This window comes from Copidosoma floridanum, unplaced genomic scaffold (assembly GCF_036245765.1).
Source record: "Copidosoma floridanum isolate Cflo_tuat_1 unplaced genomic scaffold, Cflo_Japanese_pri ptg000029l, whole genome shotgun sequence".
NCBI lineage: Eukaryota > Metazoa > Arthropoda > Insecta > Hymenoptera > Encyrtidae > Copidosoma > Copidosoma floridanum.
The window spans coordinates 6,798,671-6,820,924 of NW_028321906.1; the positions used below are offsets into that span (position 1 = coordinate 6,798,671).

Genomic DNA, 22,254 nt, shown 5'->3' on the forward strand with positions numbered 1-22,254 from the left:
ACATTCTGTAGAATCTAAAATAAGCTACAATACTTTTTAATTGAAATACGGAGAAGCATAGAATGGAATTGTTCTCCGTAATTGAAGAAAAATCACACCCTCAAACATCAAAACAAAAAGCTCAACCCCTACAAGTGCACAACACCAAAGCCAAAAATCTTGCCAACGACCTCCTGATTTTCCTCGTACACCACTCCCGACACACAAAACTCCTAACAACATCACAACCCCAACTATGTGCCACCCTGCAGCTACCCCGTTCCCAATATCTCAGCCAACGATCAAGAAGGAGCCTTCGCGCTAACGACTTCTCAATTTTACGGTCGAAAAATGTAAAAATCCACCGTCGGCCACTCTCCTCCGCTTCTTTACCCACCAACGTGTGTACACACAAGGTGCTGATGAAAGCAGCCAACGCAACCCTGTCCGACGACTCTCCGGTGCACTATGCACGTATATATGTACACGAGACGCCATGGAATAATGATCGAAAGCCTCAAAAAGTCTCTGGCAGTCGTGGGTAGGCGCGTATACGTACACGCGAGCCGTATTAATGTATAATTAACCAAGCACGTTGTTAGATCATATCTCGGAGCGGGGCTTGTACGTATAGAGCCACACTCGCGGTGCTGTATACGAGTAGCCTTATCGGCTGGCCCGTATAGCTGCTGCTGGGCTGCGTCGATACACAATGACGGGAGGAGGCACAAGAGGGGTGTGTTACGTGTACATATATATGCACGAGAAAAAGTGTGTGCCGCGGGAAAATAGAAAATTACTCAATCTTCTGTTATAGGTACGTGCTGTATGGGCTTTGTGTGTTGTTAAGGGGCGTCTTTGTGCAGTGTGAAAGGTGTTGTGTAGCTCCGAAAGTGAATCGTAACGCTTTAGATGTTGTTATATTATTTCCTTCGACTCGAGTGTATTATACACCGTAATGTCGTAGTGCTGGTTGCAACGAACGTGTCAATTATACGGTAGTCATTTAAGCGAGTGGATAGCGGGTGTGTTTGGTTTTTTTATTACACATACCGCGTTGCAATGCGGTTGTGCGTTGTTGCGATTTGCCGAGTGCCGTGGTCATTAGTCGATTTGATTAGAGCTCGAAGGTGGAATATTGTTTTGAAATACCTGGTATTTCGCGGATGCTTGATTGTTTAATGGATTTTAAAGGAGGGAAGTATAGCGTGCTTTTAATTAGGGAAAATTGCCTTATGCCATGCTGCCGAGTGCCGTGTGTAGGATGCGGCGCTTCCTGTGCTATTATATGATAAATTTTTGCTGTTCTCGTCTCTATCGGTTTTCAGATTTCTCGTGCGTTTGATTCATGGCGGTGTCGACGCACGGTACGAAAAAAAAAAATTATTAAAATTTTATGCAACAAAAAAAAATTAATAAACTACCTCGTGTGATGAACTTCTTGAACGTGGGCTTTTCTTAACGACAAAATTCGCTTTTTGGTTGTACTATCGTCGTTTGAGTGAAACACAGAAGTAGTACGATATAAAACCACCTGGTAAAGTTTTGAAAAATATTTCAGTAATCAGTTGATTGGTTTCAAAGTAAAAATTGTACTACCTACAATCGCATTAACAAGTTTTTTCGTTGCCATTAAAAAATTATTTCGAAAATCAACCATATTTTAAAGTGGTTGCAATACGATTCTTACTTGTTTCATTTGACGGTATAACATTGTAATTTGTTTTTCACGCTCAATAGTAGAGAAGTCTATTAAAACTATGATCCCAGAAACAGAAATATTACCAATTGAAATTGTTACTCCAACATTCAAATAAACCCTGCACATCAAATCCATAAGTAACGAATCTTCCATTTCACACTTTGGCACGCGGAAAGCCGTAAAAACGATTAAGTCGAAAAACTCGCAACCAAGACTCTCTGTTACCCTCACTACCAGCGTTCCACATGATGTTTCACTCCTGTTTTACACATATACATAGTAATAATACATGATAAGCAACGAAAGTCCTGTAGCAAAACCAAGAGGGAAGAAAGCCCGCGAAGCGAGCGAATAAGACGACTGCGAGGGCAGGGGAAGGGGGGAATTCCCTTATTAAGAAGGATATTTAATTCCGACTCGTCGAGTTCTCTTTCGGCTGTGTGTACGAAAACGGAGCACACTGTGGATTGTGCGAAAGTGTATATACGTATACGAATGAGCGTCGGGAGGATTGATGGTGTCTAGATGCAAATGCGAGAAAGAGAGGGAGGTGGCGAGGGTATACATTGCCGGACACGCAAGCAAGCAGCCGGCCCAACGATACCCCACCTACCGACGCCTTATGCCAGTTAACGCCTTACAGCTTAATAATCGCCTCTATTTTCCAACCCCCTTTTGCCTCCCTTTCCTCTTCCCTCTCTCTCTCCTTATTTCTTGCCTTGCATCGTTTTTTTTTTTTTTTTTCTTCCTCTTCATTGGGAGTAATCGTTTCATTCTTGCTACGTGTCTGTCTCTCAATTGAGACGCTCACAAGAATCTTGGGAGGTGATGGGAGGGCTTCAAGGTTTTGCAATAGAACAATCGAATGGACTAGATTGGCCGGCTGGCGCGAGATCAAAGTTGCACAACAATCAATATAACGCGAGCTACACGTATATATATATATATATCACGTGTGCACTGCCCCTGATTGATCGGGCACAATATCGCTGGCAGAGCTTCCGCTATTTTTATGGCTGTCGTTAGCAAGATTGATTGACCCTCGGCCACCGCGAAATGAAGTAATTATAACCTCGCTCTCTCGGCAAAACCGTCGCCGCCGCTGCTGCTAATTTGTGCTATGCTAAAGACCGATTCTTATCGCTTCCCTCCCTCCCTCTCTCCCTTCGTGGAAAATGAATTACGCTCGTTTGTTTAGAGGAAAAGGTCGACTCTCTCCGTCCCCTCCCTCTTTTTTGTCGCTATATGTCTTTCATTGCGATGTAAGTACAGATGTGTTCATTCGATGGCTGCGAAAAATTATAAAAACAAATGAAACGTAATTGTACGGTAACACGTACTTCGGCACTTAATGAAGAGGCTGACCGGATGGCAGCTTGGATTCGCTCATTTTCTCGCGACTGCATGCGATTACAAGCCGATGAACTGCTAAGAGTCAAGAGGAGCCTTCCTTACACTCTAACAACGAGTGCAAAAAAAAAAACACAGTCTAAATACACGTGTGGCGTATCCTGCGTTTAGGTCAGTGCACGCGTGAGCTGACTCTCTGCCCCGACGGCTGCTCCGTTAAGCTTCCAATCAACTAATCAATCAAGCCCCGCGTTTTTTCTCGTCGCTCGCTACGCACAACCCTTTGCCGCACTTCCTTTTTCTTGGCTCGAACTGCTTAATCAATTTGCACGGACGTGGTTCTCGGCGAAAACTTTTAATCGGTCGATCGAACGAGAATCGAGGGGAAAAAAAAAGAGGGAATCGCCAAAAGCCCTGTCTCTTAATGACGAAAACGAGCGAGACGGCGCGGAGGAGGGGTAGGAAGGAGGAGGATCGTGGCAGCCACGCCCCCTCCGGCGCGCAATTTCTAAATTCCAGAGTCGCCGTGATACTTACAGCTCCGTCATCGTCGTTGTCTTCGTCGTTTAGTCCTCTCTTAGCGTCCTGTTGGCACCGACGTTTTACCTGTTGTTTTGTAATAAGGTAGTCGTCTGTGCTAACGAGTCTGCCGGCAGAAGGGGCAAATGAGTCAGAGTCCATACAGTATAATCGTTATCCCGCAAAATGTGTCTCGGGGAATTCTTGAGTTAGCTCGTTGACAAAGAGAGAGATTAACTTTTGGGTGTGCCCCTTTTATGCGACCTTGGGTGGATCGTAAGGAAAGGTGGGGAAGGGGTACTTTGGGTCGCAGACGAGCTAAATTAACCGAAAGATAATAAGACGTAGTGTTTGTTGTGTTACTATTGTCATTTTAGCACGTTTGATGTTGATGGTTACGGAAGCTCGAGTTTTAGTTTAGTCACTGTTTTCCAAGTGATGAAAGCTAGGTATAACATTTTATGGATGAATATTTCTCTTGTAGCTACGTAGGTTCACCTGCAGTCTAAACTGTCTATTTCTTCTTTGTACTCTCTGCAACTGTAATTCTCAAGGTCTTTTTCCTTCGTTCCATCTACTTATTATTTCCCAGACGCAGCTCCTCACTCGTTTCTTTTGGTCATGTATTTACTAATTTCATTAGCTTGATTTTTCGTTATTGCCCAATTCCTTTGTACATTTGTTTACAGGCTCCTTTTTTTCAGTTCTCAATTTTTTGGTAGCCCCTTTTAATTGTATTCATCCCTTTCCTTCCGTTAATAATTCATCTAATTGATACCTATAGAAAAAATATTGCCACTCATGCTTGGAATCCAAAATATTGCTCATCCTTCTTCTTTTTCCTCTAATCGTTTTCTAATGTTTTTTTTTCACCCAGGAAGCAACCAAATATTCACCAATTCTCTATAAAGCTATCAATCAATCAAACTCTGATAACCAATTGGAAAAATCAGGACGTTAAGTATCCCATTAAAAAGTCATTCACACTATGGTGATACAATTTACTCCTCACAGACTCCCACACCCTCTTTACTCTTCTCCTGTAACGAAGAGCCACTAAATTGATTGCCCGATGACAATGAACTTGTTCCAAAACTCGCACTCCTCCATTAGCCTTTTTTTCCTACTTCTTTTGACGCACTCGTGCAATTTCACGTACAGGGACACTGAGATGGATGGATGATGAAGCTCGACTGCAAAAAAACAACACTCGGAGAAAGGGAGGGAGGCCTGTCATTATTGTACGCGAGGTATCGTCAGTAGCTGGTCGGGTTTCAGAGGTGAAAAGAGGAGGCTCGCGTTTCTCACGATTGATCTCGCGCTGCATATACCTACTCGCGCACCGAGCGATGATCCAACAGCAGCCGGCGCCAAGTTGGAGGCACAGCGGCAGTAATGGACGCTCCCGATGGAAAATAACGGCGGTGTAGCCGATGGATTCTCCGTACGCGGGACGAAAGCTCAATCAGCTTCGTATACAGTAACTCGTAAAGCTCAACCGTGCTATTACCCACTCGTTGACTCGCTACTTGACCATAGTTGCAGGATATGGGGTATATTCTTCACCAATGCTAACCCCTTTGTACATGGATGTATATATATATATTGTTGGCAAACGGGACTCATTAGTTGATTACGTTGTTGTCGGGTTGCCTTTGTACAATTTTGATGTTACGCTTTTTCCGTCGTAAAACGAAAATTACACTCGTATAGTCCATCCGTGAGGCACACACGCGCAATTTAAAATATGGCTTGATTGCACATCGGCAAATGAATTTCTACTCGTATAAAAAAACAGAGCGACCGACGAAACTTTCATTGTTTCACCGAACCTCGCTTCATCACCCGTGCCATTGCAATCAGGCAATCATAAATGACTCGCGGGTAACAACTTTATAAGAGATCGTTCGGAGCTACACGTGCACATAAGATTCGCGAAATCAACGTGACCAGTGGCGAATTGAAATCGGTACACGTACACCATAATATGTAAACTCCACGTTGATACCTCCTCATTACGTTGAAAACAGTCAGGAGAAAAAGAAAAAGAAAAAAAATTACGCAGGCAAATAATAAGCCGAGCGTCGAGCAATTGCACCCTGTGCCCGTATCCCTGGAATTTTCCTTTTTACGATTCTTGCTCTGAAAAACGTTTTCCACGATTCCGTGCGTCTCTCCGCCAGATTTCTCTGAAACAATCATTAATGCACGCTCGTGAGGCGCATCATCAAAGCACCTGGCGGATCCTCGTGTCCCGCACCGCCCATGCAAATCCTCGCTCATTGCTTATTCGTCTTCGCTCGCGCGTACATATACATCATGGTGTGGTAATATAATAAACGAAAAAAATGGGGCGAAAAATCGAAAGGGAGGCGAGTAGGGTAATCCGTCGCCGTCACGTCGACATCTGTATAATTTTGCGAGAGCGGGCCCGCGAGCACTGCGAGCAATTTCGGACGCTTTTGCGGCTGCTCCGGAAGAGAGAGAAGGGCACACGGCAGCGGCTAAAAGGAAAGAACGAAGGGGGAAAAATAGAGTGCGATCATTTGCGCCTCGCGTGCCCCACCACCGTCCTCCCGGACATTTTGATACCAAGTGCGAGAGAGGGTACACACACACATATATATATATATATATACCCACCTGCATGCATACACACATGTTTTCTCTCTCTCTCTCTCTCTCTTGGGTCCAAACGCTGCAATTTCAATTTAATTGCATGTTATTTCGGTAGTGCTCTTTCTCCCGTTCGCTCGCGCTTTATTAAACGCCTCCCGGAGCCGCGGCACGCCACACACTGCAGCCTCCCAACTCCCTTAATTCCCCTTTCTCCTGTCCTCCCGTATGTGTGCACCTCGCGCTATTAGCCCGTTGGGCGTTATCAGGGAGACGTCGATACCCCCAAGTACTTTTAATCCACACCCGTGCGGTTGCTTGCTCAATCATTTCGAGCTTGGGTTTTTGCACCTGATGCCCTCGAATCGTTGCTACCGACGCGGGGTGAGTGCTGGTATAGTACGCTGTACGCTTGGAGTTGATGAGTGTCTGATGTGGGTTTTGATTTGTGGGCTGTGTATGGTCTTGCTGTTGTTGGTAACGTGCGCGTTGGGAAGAAATAAATTGTGCGTAATTTGGGGGGGAAGGGGCTTTATTTTGTTTCCTCCTTTTCATCAAACAGTCGTGAAGTGGGCGGTAGAGGTTGCCAAATTTTCCGAAATAATCGTGATTGGAGCTTTAACCGTTTGGTGAAGTGACACGTTGACGAGTGTAATAAATTAAAAGATGTTGCTTCAGAACGGCTTGAAAGTATATACGTGTGGAAACTCTGGAAAAATTTTGAAGGATCATATTTACGCCAATGGCGTTGCAAAAATCGTAATGCGTGGCTTGGAAAAGCCAGAGTAATTGTTTTCGCAATATGAATATTAATCGGTCGCTCTGGTGTTTCGTCAGCTCACGGGTTGTGTTTGCGTACACGCCATTAGAATATGCACAATTTGTTTTTAGTGACTGTAAGTGTAATGTACACATAAGCAAATATAATGAACTAGACGCAAATTACACGTTTATCTATATAGAGTTGTATATTATTAACGTGCAAACGAGTTTTTGAAAAAAAATTTCACAGCTCGTTGTAGTCTCTCGCAAAAAAAAAAAAAAAAAAAACTACAAGTCACAAGTTTGAGTAAAAAATAAATTACACGAAGCTTTAAGACTTTATTTTCGCTTAACTCTTCGCGGATGATAATTACAATATACAAAAGATGGCAAAAAATTACCGTTTATCTAACGTGAGAATTTGATCGCGTAAATTCCAGTGATGTTAGGGTACTCAGATCTGGTCCATTTATCTATACATCGATCGATTGCTGATAATTATCATGTTTTCTAACTCACGTCGGTTAGTACCCTGTCTTTTTCATCTTGTGATTCATTTTTTTTCTACGGTCAGATCCTTGCTAGTTTTTTCCTTTTTTTTGCCCTCGCAGGTAAAAAAAAAGTATAATTGGATTACGCGTGTGTGCTTGTGAGCAGTAACTTTTGAATCAATAAGAAAATCCTCACCCCTTGATTGAGTTGATGTGAGCAGAGAATCGGGATGTCCTTACGAGTGATCGAGCCAACAAGGATAAATGACGACGTGCTCCAGTTACACATTGCATAAATCCGAGGGTTTGTAATGACCTATTACGTGTTAAGCCAAATTTCTGCGTTAAATGTCACAAAAATTGGACCTTCAATGAGATCCGTATATGCTGCTGCTTATGTAAGGTACACAGTGGACAACAAAGTAGAGAAATAGTTAATAGGAAAATCATTTAAAACTACCGCATAAACTATACATAAAATTACTTTAAATGCAATGGTTAAGGTTTGGTAAAAAAAAATTGCAATTACTTGACTTCTCATTGCTTCGAGACGACACGAAGTATACGTAAATAGAGTTTTCATAACCCAAAGCGTTTCTCGTTAAAAAATATGCGCGTTGGCATACATGTAAATTGCATTTAATTAAGACGACGACGTAATTTCAACTGTGTGCATACGTATGGTTTGTTTTTCACTTGCTGTCATTTGCGAAAACTTTAAATTTTTGACCGGTATCTACTAGGCTGCCAGTCTTCTCGCCTAATCTCAAAGATGGGAACACATATATATAGACTCGCTACCTACCTCCTTTTTCATCCCAAAAATGGTTGTACACAGATATGCGTGCAAAATTGGAACACTTTTGATTAGATTGTCATTGTCATTTGAAAAAAAAGGTGGATCGAGTGCAACCAAGAAAGAGAGAAAAATTAATTTTCTCGCACAGTCGGTGTATGGCGTACATGGTAGTAGAACATGTGGCAGCGAGCACATATAATTTATATGCAAAGCAGTGCCAGGAGACGACGAAAACTCTCTTAATTCGAACGACTGTGAAACACGAAATCATTGCATGTCGTGCGCGCGTATCATACATTTTATACGTGCGTTTATATAACATATGTGCATGGAAAAGCAGGCTGCTGAAGCAAATTGAGATTTTCTCGGTGAAAATTTGGATTATGACTGGGTAGTTAGCAAATGCCAACCGGAGATTGAATACTCCGTTTTAATGAAGAAATTTGAGTATCTCGAGTGAACTGAGTACTCGCACATTTGAAGGAGCTTTTGTGTATAACATCTCGAGTAATTGTTGCATTCTTATATGTGGTGCGAAAAATTCTCACAACTTATACGTCACGATTAATATACATCAGTATGTGCCAGCTGGCGTGATTCAATGCGTAAAATGTGAGTCTCACGAGAAAAGTAAATGAAAAGAGTTACGTTTGAGTTTCAAGCTTTCGTATACTAAAGTAGAATTGAAAGGGTAGCAGCGCTTGTTAAATTTGCATGAATGGAAATCACCAACAAAAATTGTTGTCTGCATGGCATTGGGAACTAGCTTAAAACTTGTGGCACAATCCAGTAAGTCAAGTGTGGGTCTCGTTATTATAACAAACATGTTTGATAAAAGACGTTATTTGTAACATAAACAATACAATAAAGCAATATAGTAAGGAAAATCTATTAAAACGTTATTTATATCAGTCATAGCCCTTCAATTTAAGCCAAAAATTTTTCATCCCTCAACTTTTAAAATATTTACGACCAATGACTCATATTCGAGATGACTTTTCAAGTGACCCCCTATCATTATAATCTCTAATGACAACTGTGTGTCTTCAGCTCTCTACTTTTAACAAAATAATATTGGAGGAAAAAAATTCAATTGTTTTCTATTTTGGTTTCCCCATCTTACTTCTCATGCACGTAAAAGGTAATCGTCCATTCTTCGAAGATGCAACGACCTCTTGAAAAAGGTTTAGTGAAAAGAAACCTTTACCATCCGCTCCTTCCAGTTTCTTTCTTCTCACTCAATAGAGTCTTTTTTTCATACAGCCGCGTCATCCTTGCGTGTCTAACTTTGGCCAATCAGGCGAGGGCAAAGATTTGAATATTCAAGCAACTCGTAAATTGACCAACACTGATTGGCTAGTTAGGAACCCAAGCAGCTGAAGATCGTAATTGCCATCTACCGTAATTTTTACTACCTCGACGTTACGTCAAGCGTTATTGAATTGTTTTTTCACCCGAAAACAGAAATCGAAGCTCCATAATCCAAACGATATTTTGTTTTTCCCGGTGTATACAATACACGTGAAAATCCCCCAAAGAGATAAGGCACATCCCGATCATACAATTCCCAATCTCTGTCTCCCTGTTTCTTTTTTTTCTTTCTTCTGCTATTCAATTCAGCCGCGGCGCATTAGCATACATACGAGTAGGAAGAGTCCGAAACAATTTCTGCTCTCGTGCAAAACAAAACTGCATGTATACATCTGCGTGGGGACTGGCAGTAGCGGAGATAGAAAAGAGATTCAATCTGTGAGATAGGCAGAAGCCGTAGCAACGAAAGGACTCTCGTCCTCGTAAAATCATGAAATTTCATGTTTATTCAATATCCGCGGTCACGGGACATCTCTTTTATTCTCCTTCCCTCTCTTCTCTTATCTGCAGCGATAGGGACAAGTTCAGGGCTAGCTCTCCCTTCCCTCCTATTCTATTCTCTTTTGCTTGATACGTGTTGTACACGCATATGCATTGAAGGAGGAGGAGGGAGGGACGCTCCAATCCCACCGAGAGATAAGGAGGTTCTTGCTGTCTCGTGGCGATCTTCTTTCTTTCGTTTTGCGTCTCACGTGCTGACCCCGCCTAGCTTTGCACATGTATTTACCTACTCGTACAGCAAAGTCCGCAAAAGCCCGATTAATGGCTTTCGTCCGCACACACACGCGATATTACGCTATTGAGACAGATTCATAATACGGAGGGGACAGTGGTTTGAGGTAATGATGACTCCCTATACTTTGCTCGAGTGATTCGGCCTTGGAGCTTTGAAAATTCGAGCTTCGTGTCGTCTTTTGCACGGACATTATTTGTGTATATGCGTCTTGCAAAAAATGTTCAAGACTAAAAATGGCATAGGTAATCAATGTGTGACACATACGAGTTTTAAAACCTTTCAGATGTCCGTGGAATGTCCACTCTGCATATATCTAATCCATAAAGTTGGTAACTGAGGTTTTGCCTAATCAATCCAACTATTCATTTAAATAAAGTTTTTATAAAAATACCAACCGCACATTACATTGAGCATTAACTAATTCCAAGAAATCTATTTCTTTTTCTTTCACAATAAAATCGTGTCATTTCAACTCATCCCTAGCCAGGCTCGACACTACCTACTAAACTTGGCACAAAACTCCTCACTCTCACTTTTACAATACATCACGTAACTCCAATAATAACTTGCAATTTAGCAACACAGCTGCGCAAACACGTAAGCCCCGGGACACTCGGCCAATTCGCAGTTACAAGTCCAAATCCCCCGAGAGAACAAGATTCCTCGAGGAGAAAATTACTTCGCGAAAACAAGATGCGCAGTCGATCGTCCACTTACTCATTCCTCGCTCGCGGACACACACACTTGCAATGCACACAACTTACGGCGATCCATTCGTCTTATCGATCGACTAGAGCCAAACGCCGATCCGCGCACACGGAAACCCTATAGAAGAGCCGATATCTTCTCATAAATATGCATTCGCGTGCGCAGCACCGAAAATCACTGCACACCTTCGACATTTCGTTCCTGTCTTTCGAGAGAAAGACGATGGGCCCACCGATTTCACGACGAACCACAAGGTGTATACGCAGGTAGCGGCGCGTAGTTTGCATCTAGTAAAGAAAAAAAAAAAAAAAAAAAAAAAAAAAAAAAATCATGCTAAAGGCAGCTGTGTGATGTTGCCGGGCGCCGTGTGTTTCGCGTGTTACAGGGGACGGCGAGAGCGACGAGGGCGGCAGCAAACGAAGACGCAGCCGGACCAACTTCAATAGCTGGCAGCTGGAGGAGCTGGAGCGGGCCTTTCTCGCGAGCCACTACCCGGACGTGTTCATGAGGGAGGCCCTGGCTCTGCGGCTCGAGCTCAAGGAGAGTCGCGTGGCGGTAAGCTATGCTCTTAAATTGCTCTGTATAACCCCGATCCCTCACTCCCAACGTTAACGAAACACGAAATAACCATATGATTGAGATCTTTCGTGCGTTTTCAAAAGCAGCTCGTATATATATATCTCAAAATGGTCATCTCGATCGCGTCCTTAAAAGCAAACCAAACTAACACGGTGTAGTTACAACGCAGGTTGTGTACACAACTCGCCAAGCTATCGCGATGGACACCAGAACTCGGGGAGATGAGAGTCACACGGGGAGGGTGGGCTCGCACAATCCACCGGTCGAGGGGGTCGACGTGGCAGACGTCGCGCTAACATTTGTCGGCGTCTTCTCCCCCGTACTCGCTGAATCCACATCCCAGAGGTCTCGTCCGTACACACGCGTCCGCCTTATCGTCCCGCCGGCGGCTGTGTGCAGCTACAGCGGGGCTGCTTCTTCCCCGTGGCGCGGGCACATATACATATACGTCACGCTTAAACGTCCATCCGCCGGAGATTCGATGGGGATTTGGCGTGCATGTACTCTTCTCCGCCTCGCGGGCACGTGCGTGCGAGAGAGGCGAATTTTCTTATTAGGCTTATTGCGCGATAAATTTCCAGCCTATCGGCTTTTTATCGGCCCATCTACTCGCGATCGCGTGCGCGCGCGCGCGTGTGCAAATGTGGGTGGGAGTTACGCGCCGGGATATATTGTGCCGGAGTGCCGGCTTTGATGTTTCGGATTCCCTGATTTATTGAGCCGTCTCGGGGAATCTGTTTGCGATGGTTTTATTTATCATGCGTGTGTATACATACGAGGGTGTATATTATATAAGGTACATGCGGTTATTGTAATTTTTCGAATTGCGTTTTTGGTTTCATTGATTCGGGTCTTGGGTGGGGTGTTGAGATAGAAAAAATTCGTCGCTATTTTCGCCATTTGTGAATGATAAATTAACCGCTTAAATGGAATCAAAAGTTGTGAACAATCGATCGGGGGTGTCCCAAGCCCCAGAGCTTGCTCCGATCACCAATTTATCGAATTTTCACCGTAAAATTTCATTAACCAGAATATAAGTGTAATATATGCAACATTTTTTTGTTTGTTACACGCGTAGTGTTTTTCCCTTCAAACGGTTTCCATGGCCCGAAAAAAGGATCGGACGTCGGAGGACCACCTCGGTTTTCCGAAAAGAAAACAGATTTTCCCACCCGAGCGTCTCGGGGGAGCAAATGTTACGGCACATATGGTCGAAGTAGCCCCATCGCATAGTCGCAGATACCGCTCTAAAATGTAACAGCCACGCGTACACGTATACATTATAGAGAGCAAAGTTGACAGTCCGAACGATCGGTGCGTGGAACATAAGGGGTACGGCCCTCAATTTCACGGCTGGTCGGGTCCGCGCGTATATACATTACACGTACATGCCCACTATGGCAGAAACTGCTCTCTCTCTCTCCTTCGGGCGCGACATACGTTCCGCGGCTCCGTTCCGTCCGGCATATTTATGCCCTCTCGGCTGTAGTACACGCTCCGAGAAACAAGGCAAACGGTCAACAATGACACGACCGTTCGCTCACTACTTTTGTCCGGCCCGTCCGTGTCATATATTTCGGCCCTTAACCTTTTTAATGGAAGCTAATCACTGGTGTAATTTAATTATGCTAATTCGCTGCAGCGACTACACCCGTCGAAGCCATCGTCCGTACCAGTGTACACTCACACGGTTAAACGCGTGCGATAAATATTTTAATCACTGGATTCTACGCTGCAGTCGCATGTACAATATTACTCCCGACGTATCGCCGAGGTCCGCATAAACTCCCGACAAATCATCTTCAAAATACGTGTACCCCCACCCCCCAGGCATGGGGCATATTTTAATGCTCGATACACGCGCCCTCGAGGATTTTCTCCTTCTTCATGTACTTGCCGTGTACGCGTTCGCATATCTTCCGTATAGACTGGGCGTTAGGTGCGTGGGCTTTGCTTTGGGAACGACAATAAGCGACACGTGTCGGACAAACACGCGACGATTCCTCTCCCCTTCCCTTTCGGTGGCCCGATTTACACTTGTCCCCGCAAATCCGACCCTTTTCAGCTCCCAACGCTAAGAGAGGGGGGAAGAAGGAAAGACTCGGCCCTGACACGCACTCGAGGCGGAGGTGCGTCCTCGAGGGAGCCGTGGTGCGAGATTGGATCGCCGGTGGCCGAGATAAGGGGTCTAATGCGCGGATAATGAAGCCGCTCTCTTATCTCTCCTTTCTTTCCTGCTCTCCGGCGTTCACTTGTACACCGAATCGGCCCTTGGCGGGAGAAGCTGAGCCGCGTGCGAGTCTCCTTTCTCCTCTCCGTAGGGGGAGAGGCGACATGTGTACATAAATCTAGCGCGGGAGGGCCGGTCGGGTCGCTTTGGAGCTGTTGTTGCTGCTGAGGGACGTGCCACGGGTAATAGAGTTTGAGGAGGATGATGATGCATGGCTGTGGATCGTGTTTCGTTGCGAGGCTTTTCTTTTTCTTTTCGGGAATGAGTGGTCTTGGCGGTGTTTCGTAATGGGTATGTGTGTAGTCGACGACAATGTTTAGGGACCACGTTGAACCGTAAAACCTTTTTCACTGCGTTTCATGGACTCATTCAATCATTACTACGGTTATAAACTTCTCATTTATTTGTACGTCTTACAACATGCGTGTATTTTATTTTCCTCAAAATTAACGTACTTCGATACAAAAAATACTTCCTTTTATGTATTTTCAACGTGTTGATGCAATAATGTTTTTACAATTTTACCAATGCCAGAACTCTTAAGTATATTTTTGGAAACTGTAAAACTCAAGAATTCATCAATGTTATTAATTTAATCAAAACAAGGCTACATTATGTCGCAGAATCTTTACCTTTTCTTATCTAGTACATATTTCTGTAGGATTTCTTATAGTGACAACAAAAATACGTAAATTCCACATTAAACACCAGATATAGACTGCCGACTACCTTAACGTACACTCTAGCACCTGTGTGAAAAAGAAAAAAAAAATAATAATAAAAATAAATCGTGCACAGAGTGTAAAATGAAATCATTACACAGATTTCTAATCTCTAGATTTTCACTTGTTACGCAGTGGCGTGCTCGCGTATTTATTTTGTTATCATTATTCTTGAAATCGCTCTTACACACGCACTCGCTTATTATACCGAGTGAAAATTGATAACGAAGGCCTAATCGTTTCTCGCAATGTTCAAGCACACACGCGCGTATTCACACGCCACACTTGTACACGTACACACACACACACGCACACACACAACGGCGTACATGACGTGACTAGGCGTTTTTGCGTGATCAATCGTGCAACATAATCGGTGCGCGCGAAAAAAACTCCCTCCCACCTACTTTTGGTTTTATTTCGAGTAAACAAGTCTGTGTCTTCCTTTCAGCCGATGATTTTTCTTTTCTCCAAGTGCCAACGAGAACAAAAGAAAACAAAAAAAAGGCCAAAGAAAATCGTCCGGGCCATTCTCGACACGTCAACTCGAGATTTATCGGCGAAACACTTAGGAGAGATGGGAAGCAAAGGCTTGCGTATGGAAGCGGGTCGGGGGGGTGTTGGGGAGAATTACACGGCTGGTATCAACCGGCGAGACGGCAGTTAATCAAAGCCTTTGAGGGCAAAAGGGAGAGGGGGGCGACGAGTAATTAGACGGGTAATTAGAAGCACGGCGTTTTCTCATTAGCGCTGGATGTTATGACTTTGGTTGGCTCCCTCCGCGCTTGTACAGCCCGAGAAAAGTCGTCGCCGGTGACGTTAACTTTCGCGACGACCACGCGGAACAGGAAAATTATGTAAGTTGTTCGCGGCAGGAACTCGAGACTAGGTTTCATATACCAATTTTCTCCGTTTCTTTTGGCAAACTTACCATCTTTAAGACAGTTTAGACCATCATTCAGTACTTTTTGATTGAAGATTGAATTTACCTCGTTGACTCTCGAAACAAATGCTATAGGCTCTAAATATTTCATCGCAGTAGGAGTTGTCGATGCGACGATACAGTTACACCCTGGGAGTTAAGAGGGTGTACACACGTGCACGTTAACCCCCGAGGGCTAAATTGAAAAATCAATCCGAGATAGCCCTTTCTCCGCCACCCGAAACTCGCTCCCAACAGCGGTCTCGGGCCACAAATTGATTCGAATAAAAATACATCCTTGGAAGGCGCCAAACAATATAGAACCAAGCCGACGCGCCCGAAAAACAGTTCTCTTAATATACAAATCACATCGGAAGCCGCGCAGGGTGTATACCGTGTATATGAAAGAAAAAGGGGGCGCGCGAAAAAGAAAAGCCCCGCGACACGCGACTCCAACTCCCCGTAGCTGTGTAATCCCGACCCTCTCCCCATATATGCCGCGGAGCCATACACACGAAGGGTTGGCTCGCCCATATCGATTTCGCGCGAAATAATACCATACACTCGGGCTCGCGTGCGCGCCCAGCGCCACTTTACCGCCTCCCTCCTCCAGCTCCTGTGTATATATACGCGCTGGGTGTGAGCGGATATATACCCACACTTCTCCCAAATGTCTCTATCCCCTTTGGTTGGCGCGGGCTGTAGTATACCGTCCAAACGCGTCTCCATATCGTCCGGGTGCTCTTAACGACAGCGTGTAGCTCGAGCGAGAATAATATTTAACGACGTATTCAGTGCGTATACGATATCTGTCGAGTAACATTGCGCCCCGAGTGTGGGCTGTCTCTCTTCACACACACTCGTGCAAATTTGATCCACTTACCTTGGCCCCGTGCACACCGAGCCATTGTGTTGCTGATTTTTACACGGTATTCAATTCATTTTTACGAGCTCGAATAAAATTTAAAACGCGTTGCGCAAAAGCGCAGTACATGTAAAGCAATAACTGGTCGTATTTCATTTTTTGACCCTCTATATCTGTTGAGCCGTACAATTATACCTTTTCCTCGCGCACCGGCTCGCGCCTAAAAATTCCCCTATCTCTTTTTTTTTTCACCACGACTCGTCCTCGTCCGGTACCGAACACACAACTTGTTCCCTTCGATTTAGCGACACACGCGCTAAACTGCCATTGCAAGGGTGTAGCATATCAATGTATATATACTAAAAGTGGCGTGTCTGTATGCTCGCGCGGTGTGGTTTCAGGTGTGGTTCCAGAACCGCAGAGCCAAGTGGAGGAAGAAGGAGCACACGAAAAAGGGCCCGGGCAGGCCGGCGCACAACGCCCATCCGCAGAGCTGCAGCGGCGAGCCCATTCCCCCGGAGGAGCTGCGCAGAAAGGAGCGCGAGAGGCGGCACAAGAAGCTGATGAAGGCGCTCGAGAGGCAGCAGAGGAAATTGGCGGCCAAGGTGAGAATATAACCATCTAAATTAATCTCGGGGCCAACATCATTCGCTGCGATCACGCTTCTTCCTGTATATATATACATACACGTATGGGTGCGAGAAACACAAAAGTATTCAGCACGAGGTCGGGGGAGAGCCAAGATTGTTTTTGGGGTTTGGACGTATAGGCCAAAAGAAAAAACAAAAGATACGAGAGGAGGGGAAGGGGAGCTCGGGCGAGAGTTAATAAGTTGGATTTTGCGCTCGAAAGTGAAATTAAAATGTAGATAAATGGCGAATTCCGTCCCGTCCCCCTCGTCTTCTTCTTTGCTATGCGTGTACGTTGTCTACGGCAGCTTGGGACGTTGTATTAATTCTTATGGTGTTTCGAGGCTGCTCAGCTGATTAGGTCATTTGCATACTATAATTATTTTTTATGAATAAGTCCGGGTTATCTTCATTAATCTAGCGTATATCATACACGGTGTATCATATACAAGAGGCCGATGATGCTTCGACGCGTGCTCTCGGACCTTTACGTTGGCCCCACTGCGGGTTTTCGCGATCCTTCCGAACGTAAATTAAATGAAACGCCAAGGATGTGAGCTATTCGGTACGGAAGTTGTTTCCCTCTCGCATGGAATTAACATTCGTACCTCGGGATGAATTCGAATTTAAAACAAAACCTGGAAATAAAACGATTGAATCTATTAGATAATTTATGTTCTGCAAAACGATTAATCATCATTGGTCATAGTCTTTTTTGGTAAATATGTATCTTACATCGCGTTCTGATGCTGACTTTATTTCTAGTTTCAAAACTGTTGTAACGAAAAAGAGAAGGTTATCAGTTCAACACCTTCAATCTTGTACAGCCTTCAATGCATATTTTAAAAAGTGTATGTCGTATGGTTAAGAAGGTTCTTTGTACTTTTCCAACAAAGATGAAATGAAAATTTCGTTAATGATGAAACAGTCATCCAATTAAAATTTTCCCCTTGCAATAAATTTTCCTGTGTGAATATAATCCTAGCAAATTAATTTTTACATATTTAGAAAACAAAAATAATTTAATTTATAAAAAAAAATATCAAGTAAACGTGCAATTTAAGTGTGCAATATAATAAATCTTCATTTACCGATTTTTATGAAATACTAGTTATTCGAGAAAGTACGTGTTAACTTTGTGTTGGGGATAGTTGATCCTCTTGGGTTATCTAATTTTCATCTTATTTGTTGATAACTGTATATAAAATCTTGTTACGAATATAAATTGTTTTTCGATTACATGGTTACATTTTAACTGTAAATAAACCAATTAAAGATTAATATTAACCTTCTAAAAAATAAAGGTCGTATACATTCTTAACTTTTATTCTCAATAGTATCTGTAAAATTTCAGTTTTGTTGAAAAAAATGATAATGCATTTCTCAAAGATGTAAAAAAATGATTCTAGGGATAAATTTAAGGAGTTTTTGTCACCCTTTCACTGTAAATTTAAAAAATGTGAACGGTTTCATGAATATAAACCATTTTTCAATATTTTATAATACACACGAAAATACAATTGTATTATTAAAACGAGCTAAGAAAAAAAAAAAATCATTCGTTAACCCTTTCTCAAGTTTCTACATGTGCTGTATAAAGTACGTCTTGAAATATATTTTTGATGTTTTATATTCATACATGGTACTTGGGAATGAATAACATCAAAGTGAGAAAGTACAGAGAACCCTTGTAACATTGATTATCACAATAGATAGCACCTTTCTCACCAGCATTCAAAGGAAAAAAAAAAAAAAAAAAAAACAACCCACAGATGACGTAATAAATGTAAAACCGAATCCTTCTTTTGCTTGTGCCATCTCAGGGCATCACGGTGGACCTGTCGACACTCAGAGCGGAATGGGAGTCGCGCAGCGCCGCCGCCGGAGGTGGGGGTGGCAACAGCACCCTCAACGGGACCTTCAGCCTGAACAACAACAACAACAACGAAGGCAGCAGTATCTCGGGCATCGACGCGAACGAGGAAATCGACGTGGTCGGGGGACTGGACTCGTGCAGCGAGAGCGGCAGCGAAAGGGTCGACTCGGCGGCCGATGGCTCGATAGACGGCGAATCTTACCCCCGCGTGCTCTCCTCCTCGTCGGACAACAACCCCACGATGACGTCGGAACAGCAGCAACAACGAAGAAAGTCCCTTCTGCCGAATCACCACCAGATGGGCCTGTCGGGGCCCAACGCCAGCCTCCACCTGAACCACCAGCCCGGCATCCACCACTGGGGCCTCAGTCTGCTGGAACGGCGGAGGGAGCTCGTTGGTCTCAGCGCGGGCACCAACGGCTCGACCACCGCGTCGACCACCACGGCCATGACGACAACGACTACGTCGTCCGTGGCCTCGGTGCGGAACAGCTCGAGAAGCCTCGAGGACGACGTGCAGAGCAGCAGCATCGACCTGTCGGTCAAGGGCAGGGAGGAGAGGCGCCGACTGAATCCCTTCTCCATCGACAGTCTACTGGGCAACAACAGGTGCGGCACTCCGGACGCCAACCACCACCACCACCACCACCTGCACCACAGCCATCAGGACTCGATACCGGTGAGCATAGTCGCGGGCAGGGATTTCAAGTCGCCGGCCGGCTCGCCGGCTTCGTCGGCCAACTCGTTGCCCACCTCGCCCACGCTGACGTAGTCCTGGCTCAGGTGGTGGAGAGAGGCCCGCTAAGGAAGACACGGAGACCGATGGGACTGACTGGTGGAGGACCCCCGCCCAGCGATTGGTTAATCTTTTTTTTCTCTTTATTTGTCTTTGGAAGTTACTCCCGTGGACTCCGCGACTGAGTCTCGATCGAGCCAATGTGGGAGGCAACGTTGTTCGGTCAAGTGAGAAAAGCAACGAAAACTCTGCCGTGCGTTGTGAAAATTGGATATACAATAAGTAGAGTGTATTCGTTGTTTTGCTGGGCGCGGGGAGTAGCCCCTGCAGATGAAATCTCGACGAACGTAAGGTCGAGGTGAGAAAGACCCGTCATCCCTCCGCACGGCGCATATCGCTTCCAACATATCCACAGTGTGTGTACTGCTAGCTGATTTCTTTCTAGACTGAGCGAAGAAAGGAGAGGAGGAAAAGTGCCGTATCTTCCTTATCGGGGCGTGGGTTTTCTCTCTGCCTCTCTTCGTTCCTCGTAACTCTTTAATAATAACTGTGCAATAAACGTGTCGGGCCGAGCGTGGAGTGGAGCTGGGCGCTCGCGCGAGCTGTGAATGTTGTCGGGGAAGGGGAGGCTCCAAGATGGGGTGTCGATAAAGAATCGTTTTGAGAAAATTTTCGTTGCCCAGCTCTCCGCCACCGGTGTATTTCCTTTTTCATTTCGAGATTATGTAGATTGATTTTTATGGTTTGTACAGACTGAATTTTCCGAGAAAAAAAAAAAAAAAGCAAAATACAATACGTTGAAAAGAAATTGAGAGACAAGTAGAAGAGCGTAAAAGTGTATTTATTGTAAATAGGCGAAAGCGTAATTTAATAATCGACGTGTAGTTTGTAAACGGATACCCAGTGTTCGGCGGTCATACATTTTGAAGCAATAGAACGAATAATAACAATAATAATAATGATAATATAAAAAAAAAAAAAAAAAAAAACAAGCAAGAGTTGAGTGTATGTACATATGTATTCGAGACAGGATAAATAGAGAAACGATGCCATAGCCGTAGAAGTGAGTTCTTAATGAAAAAACAAATAAATCTACAGTTGAATGTTGTATGATGACAAAATTCGAAAAAAAAATTTAAAAGCAAAGTTCAAGCTTTTTGGACTGTGTGACGACAAACAAAAAAGCTGTTGTAATCGAGTCCGATCGGCCGATTTCGTAGTTGCCATAAAACTGAGATTCGAGACAGTATCTATCGTATATTCAATATAAATATATATATATATTAATTTATTCTCAAAAAATATCGTATTATTTCTTAACATATTTACTTACCTCACTCCTCATAGCTAACGTCCTTTTTTCAATGCCTGCACCTTTTTTCATTACAAGAAAGTGTTGATGTGAAAATTAGGAAAAAAACAATGCCTTTATGAAACGAAATCGTAAATTTTGAAAAATTTACTATTACAAAAACGAAATTCTTATTATTACGAAATCCAATCCTTTCGATCTTCTGGTTTATCACAAAAATGAGCTAATTCAAGTATTTTTTTTAAAGAAAACATCGCCACTATCAATCCTTTCCTCAGCTAAAAATATCTTTCCCACAGAAGGAGACGTAGTCTTTTTTCAAACTTTGTTATTTTGCATTTTTTCATTACCTACATGGCTTTAACAGCAATTAAATGGTAACAAACACCGTCGCACGCATGAGAAGAAACATAAAGAAGCTGGGAGTGAAAGTAGCTGACGAAAAGAGAGAAGAAGACGAAGCAGCAGAGAACGAGTTTCTTGACTCTCGATCGTAGGTATAAAGAAAGGGAGGGGGTCGGGTGGGATGAATAACAAAAGCCCATTGTGTGCAGCACGCGTGCATCGACACGTAAACACGTAGGTATATTCTCGCCACATGTATATATATACACTTGTGTACGCGTGTGTATTGCAGGTAACGTAATTATTATTCAGCCGTGCAACGGCAGGCCGAAGTCTCAATTATTTCGCACCGACGTACACACGTACACGTACTTACTCCCACCGCACGACGAGCCAATCGGTGTACGATGCATCGCCGAGTGTCATCATCACCACCATCATCACCGCCGTCTTCGTGTGCAGGGTATAACATTATCCTCTTTCTCTCTGCAGCGTATGCGAGAGCACGACGATATTATTCATGTACGAGCGACTCGATGAGGAGGGGGGGAGGAGGGAGGAATGCACGCGAAATTTATTGGGGACATAATGGGCCGGGCGCTCAAGTGCTCGTGTTCGCCGCGACACGGCGATTTTTCACGACGAGGCCCAAGCGCGGGCTGATGAAAATTCAAACTCTCGCGTATACACACGGATCGCACGTCCATTATGTTTTCCACTTGCAAATTGATTGTTGAATCTTGTCTTTTACGTTTCCCCCAACGCCGAGATGGAACAGCCGAGGGAACTCGTATCGGGTAATGAACACTTCGCCGACGTGATGAACGGCGGTATTGAATCCGACGAGAAGCTTTGTCTTCGGGAACAATATATACTTGCAACTCTGCGGCAACTGCGTCAATGTGATTCCGCGTAATCAGACCCTTTCTCCCGTCTCTCGACAACAAACGCGCGGATTTATCGCGCCGCAATTATTCAGGCGCATCGAAACACCAGGTCCACGTA

General features: G+C 44.1%; 1 protein-coding gene across 2 annotated transcripts in view; it reads left to right on the forward strand.

The window, feature by feature from the left end:
* Window positions 1-20,479, forward strand: part of LOC106645380 (uncharacterized) — a 36,349-nt gene extending 15,870 nt beyond the window's left edge. Inside the window, exons 2-6 of one of the 2 annotated variants that reach the window (XM_089595976.1) lie at window positions 11,419-11,588; window positions 16,753-16,956; window positions 18,804-19,064; window positions 19,155-19,288; window positions 19,355-20,479. In XM_089595976.1, the coding sequence (XP_089452102.1) occupies window positions 11,419-11,588; window positions 16,753-16,956; window positions 18,804-19,064; window positions 19,155-19,288; window positions 19,355-19,628 (1,043 nt within the window). In that variant the 3' untranslated portion in view covers window positions 19,629-20,479. Of the gene's footprint in view, window positions 1-10,230; window positions 10,243-11,418; window positions 11,589-16,752; window positions 16,957-18,803 lie in introns of both variants that reach the window. The other variant, XM_089595975.1, reaches the window with a different exon arrangement.
* The last annotated feature ends 1,775 nt before the right edge of the window (window positions 20,480-22,254 follow it).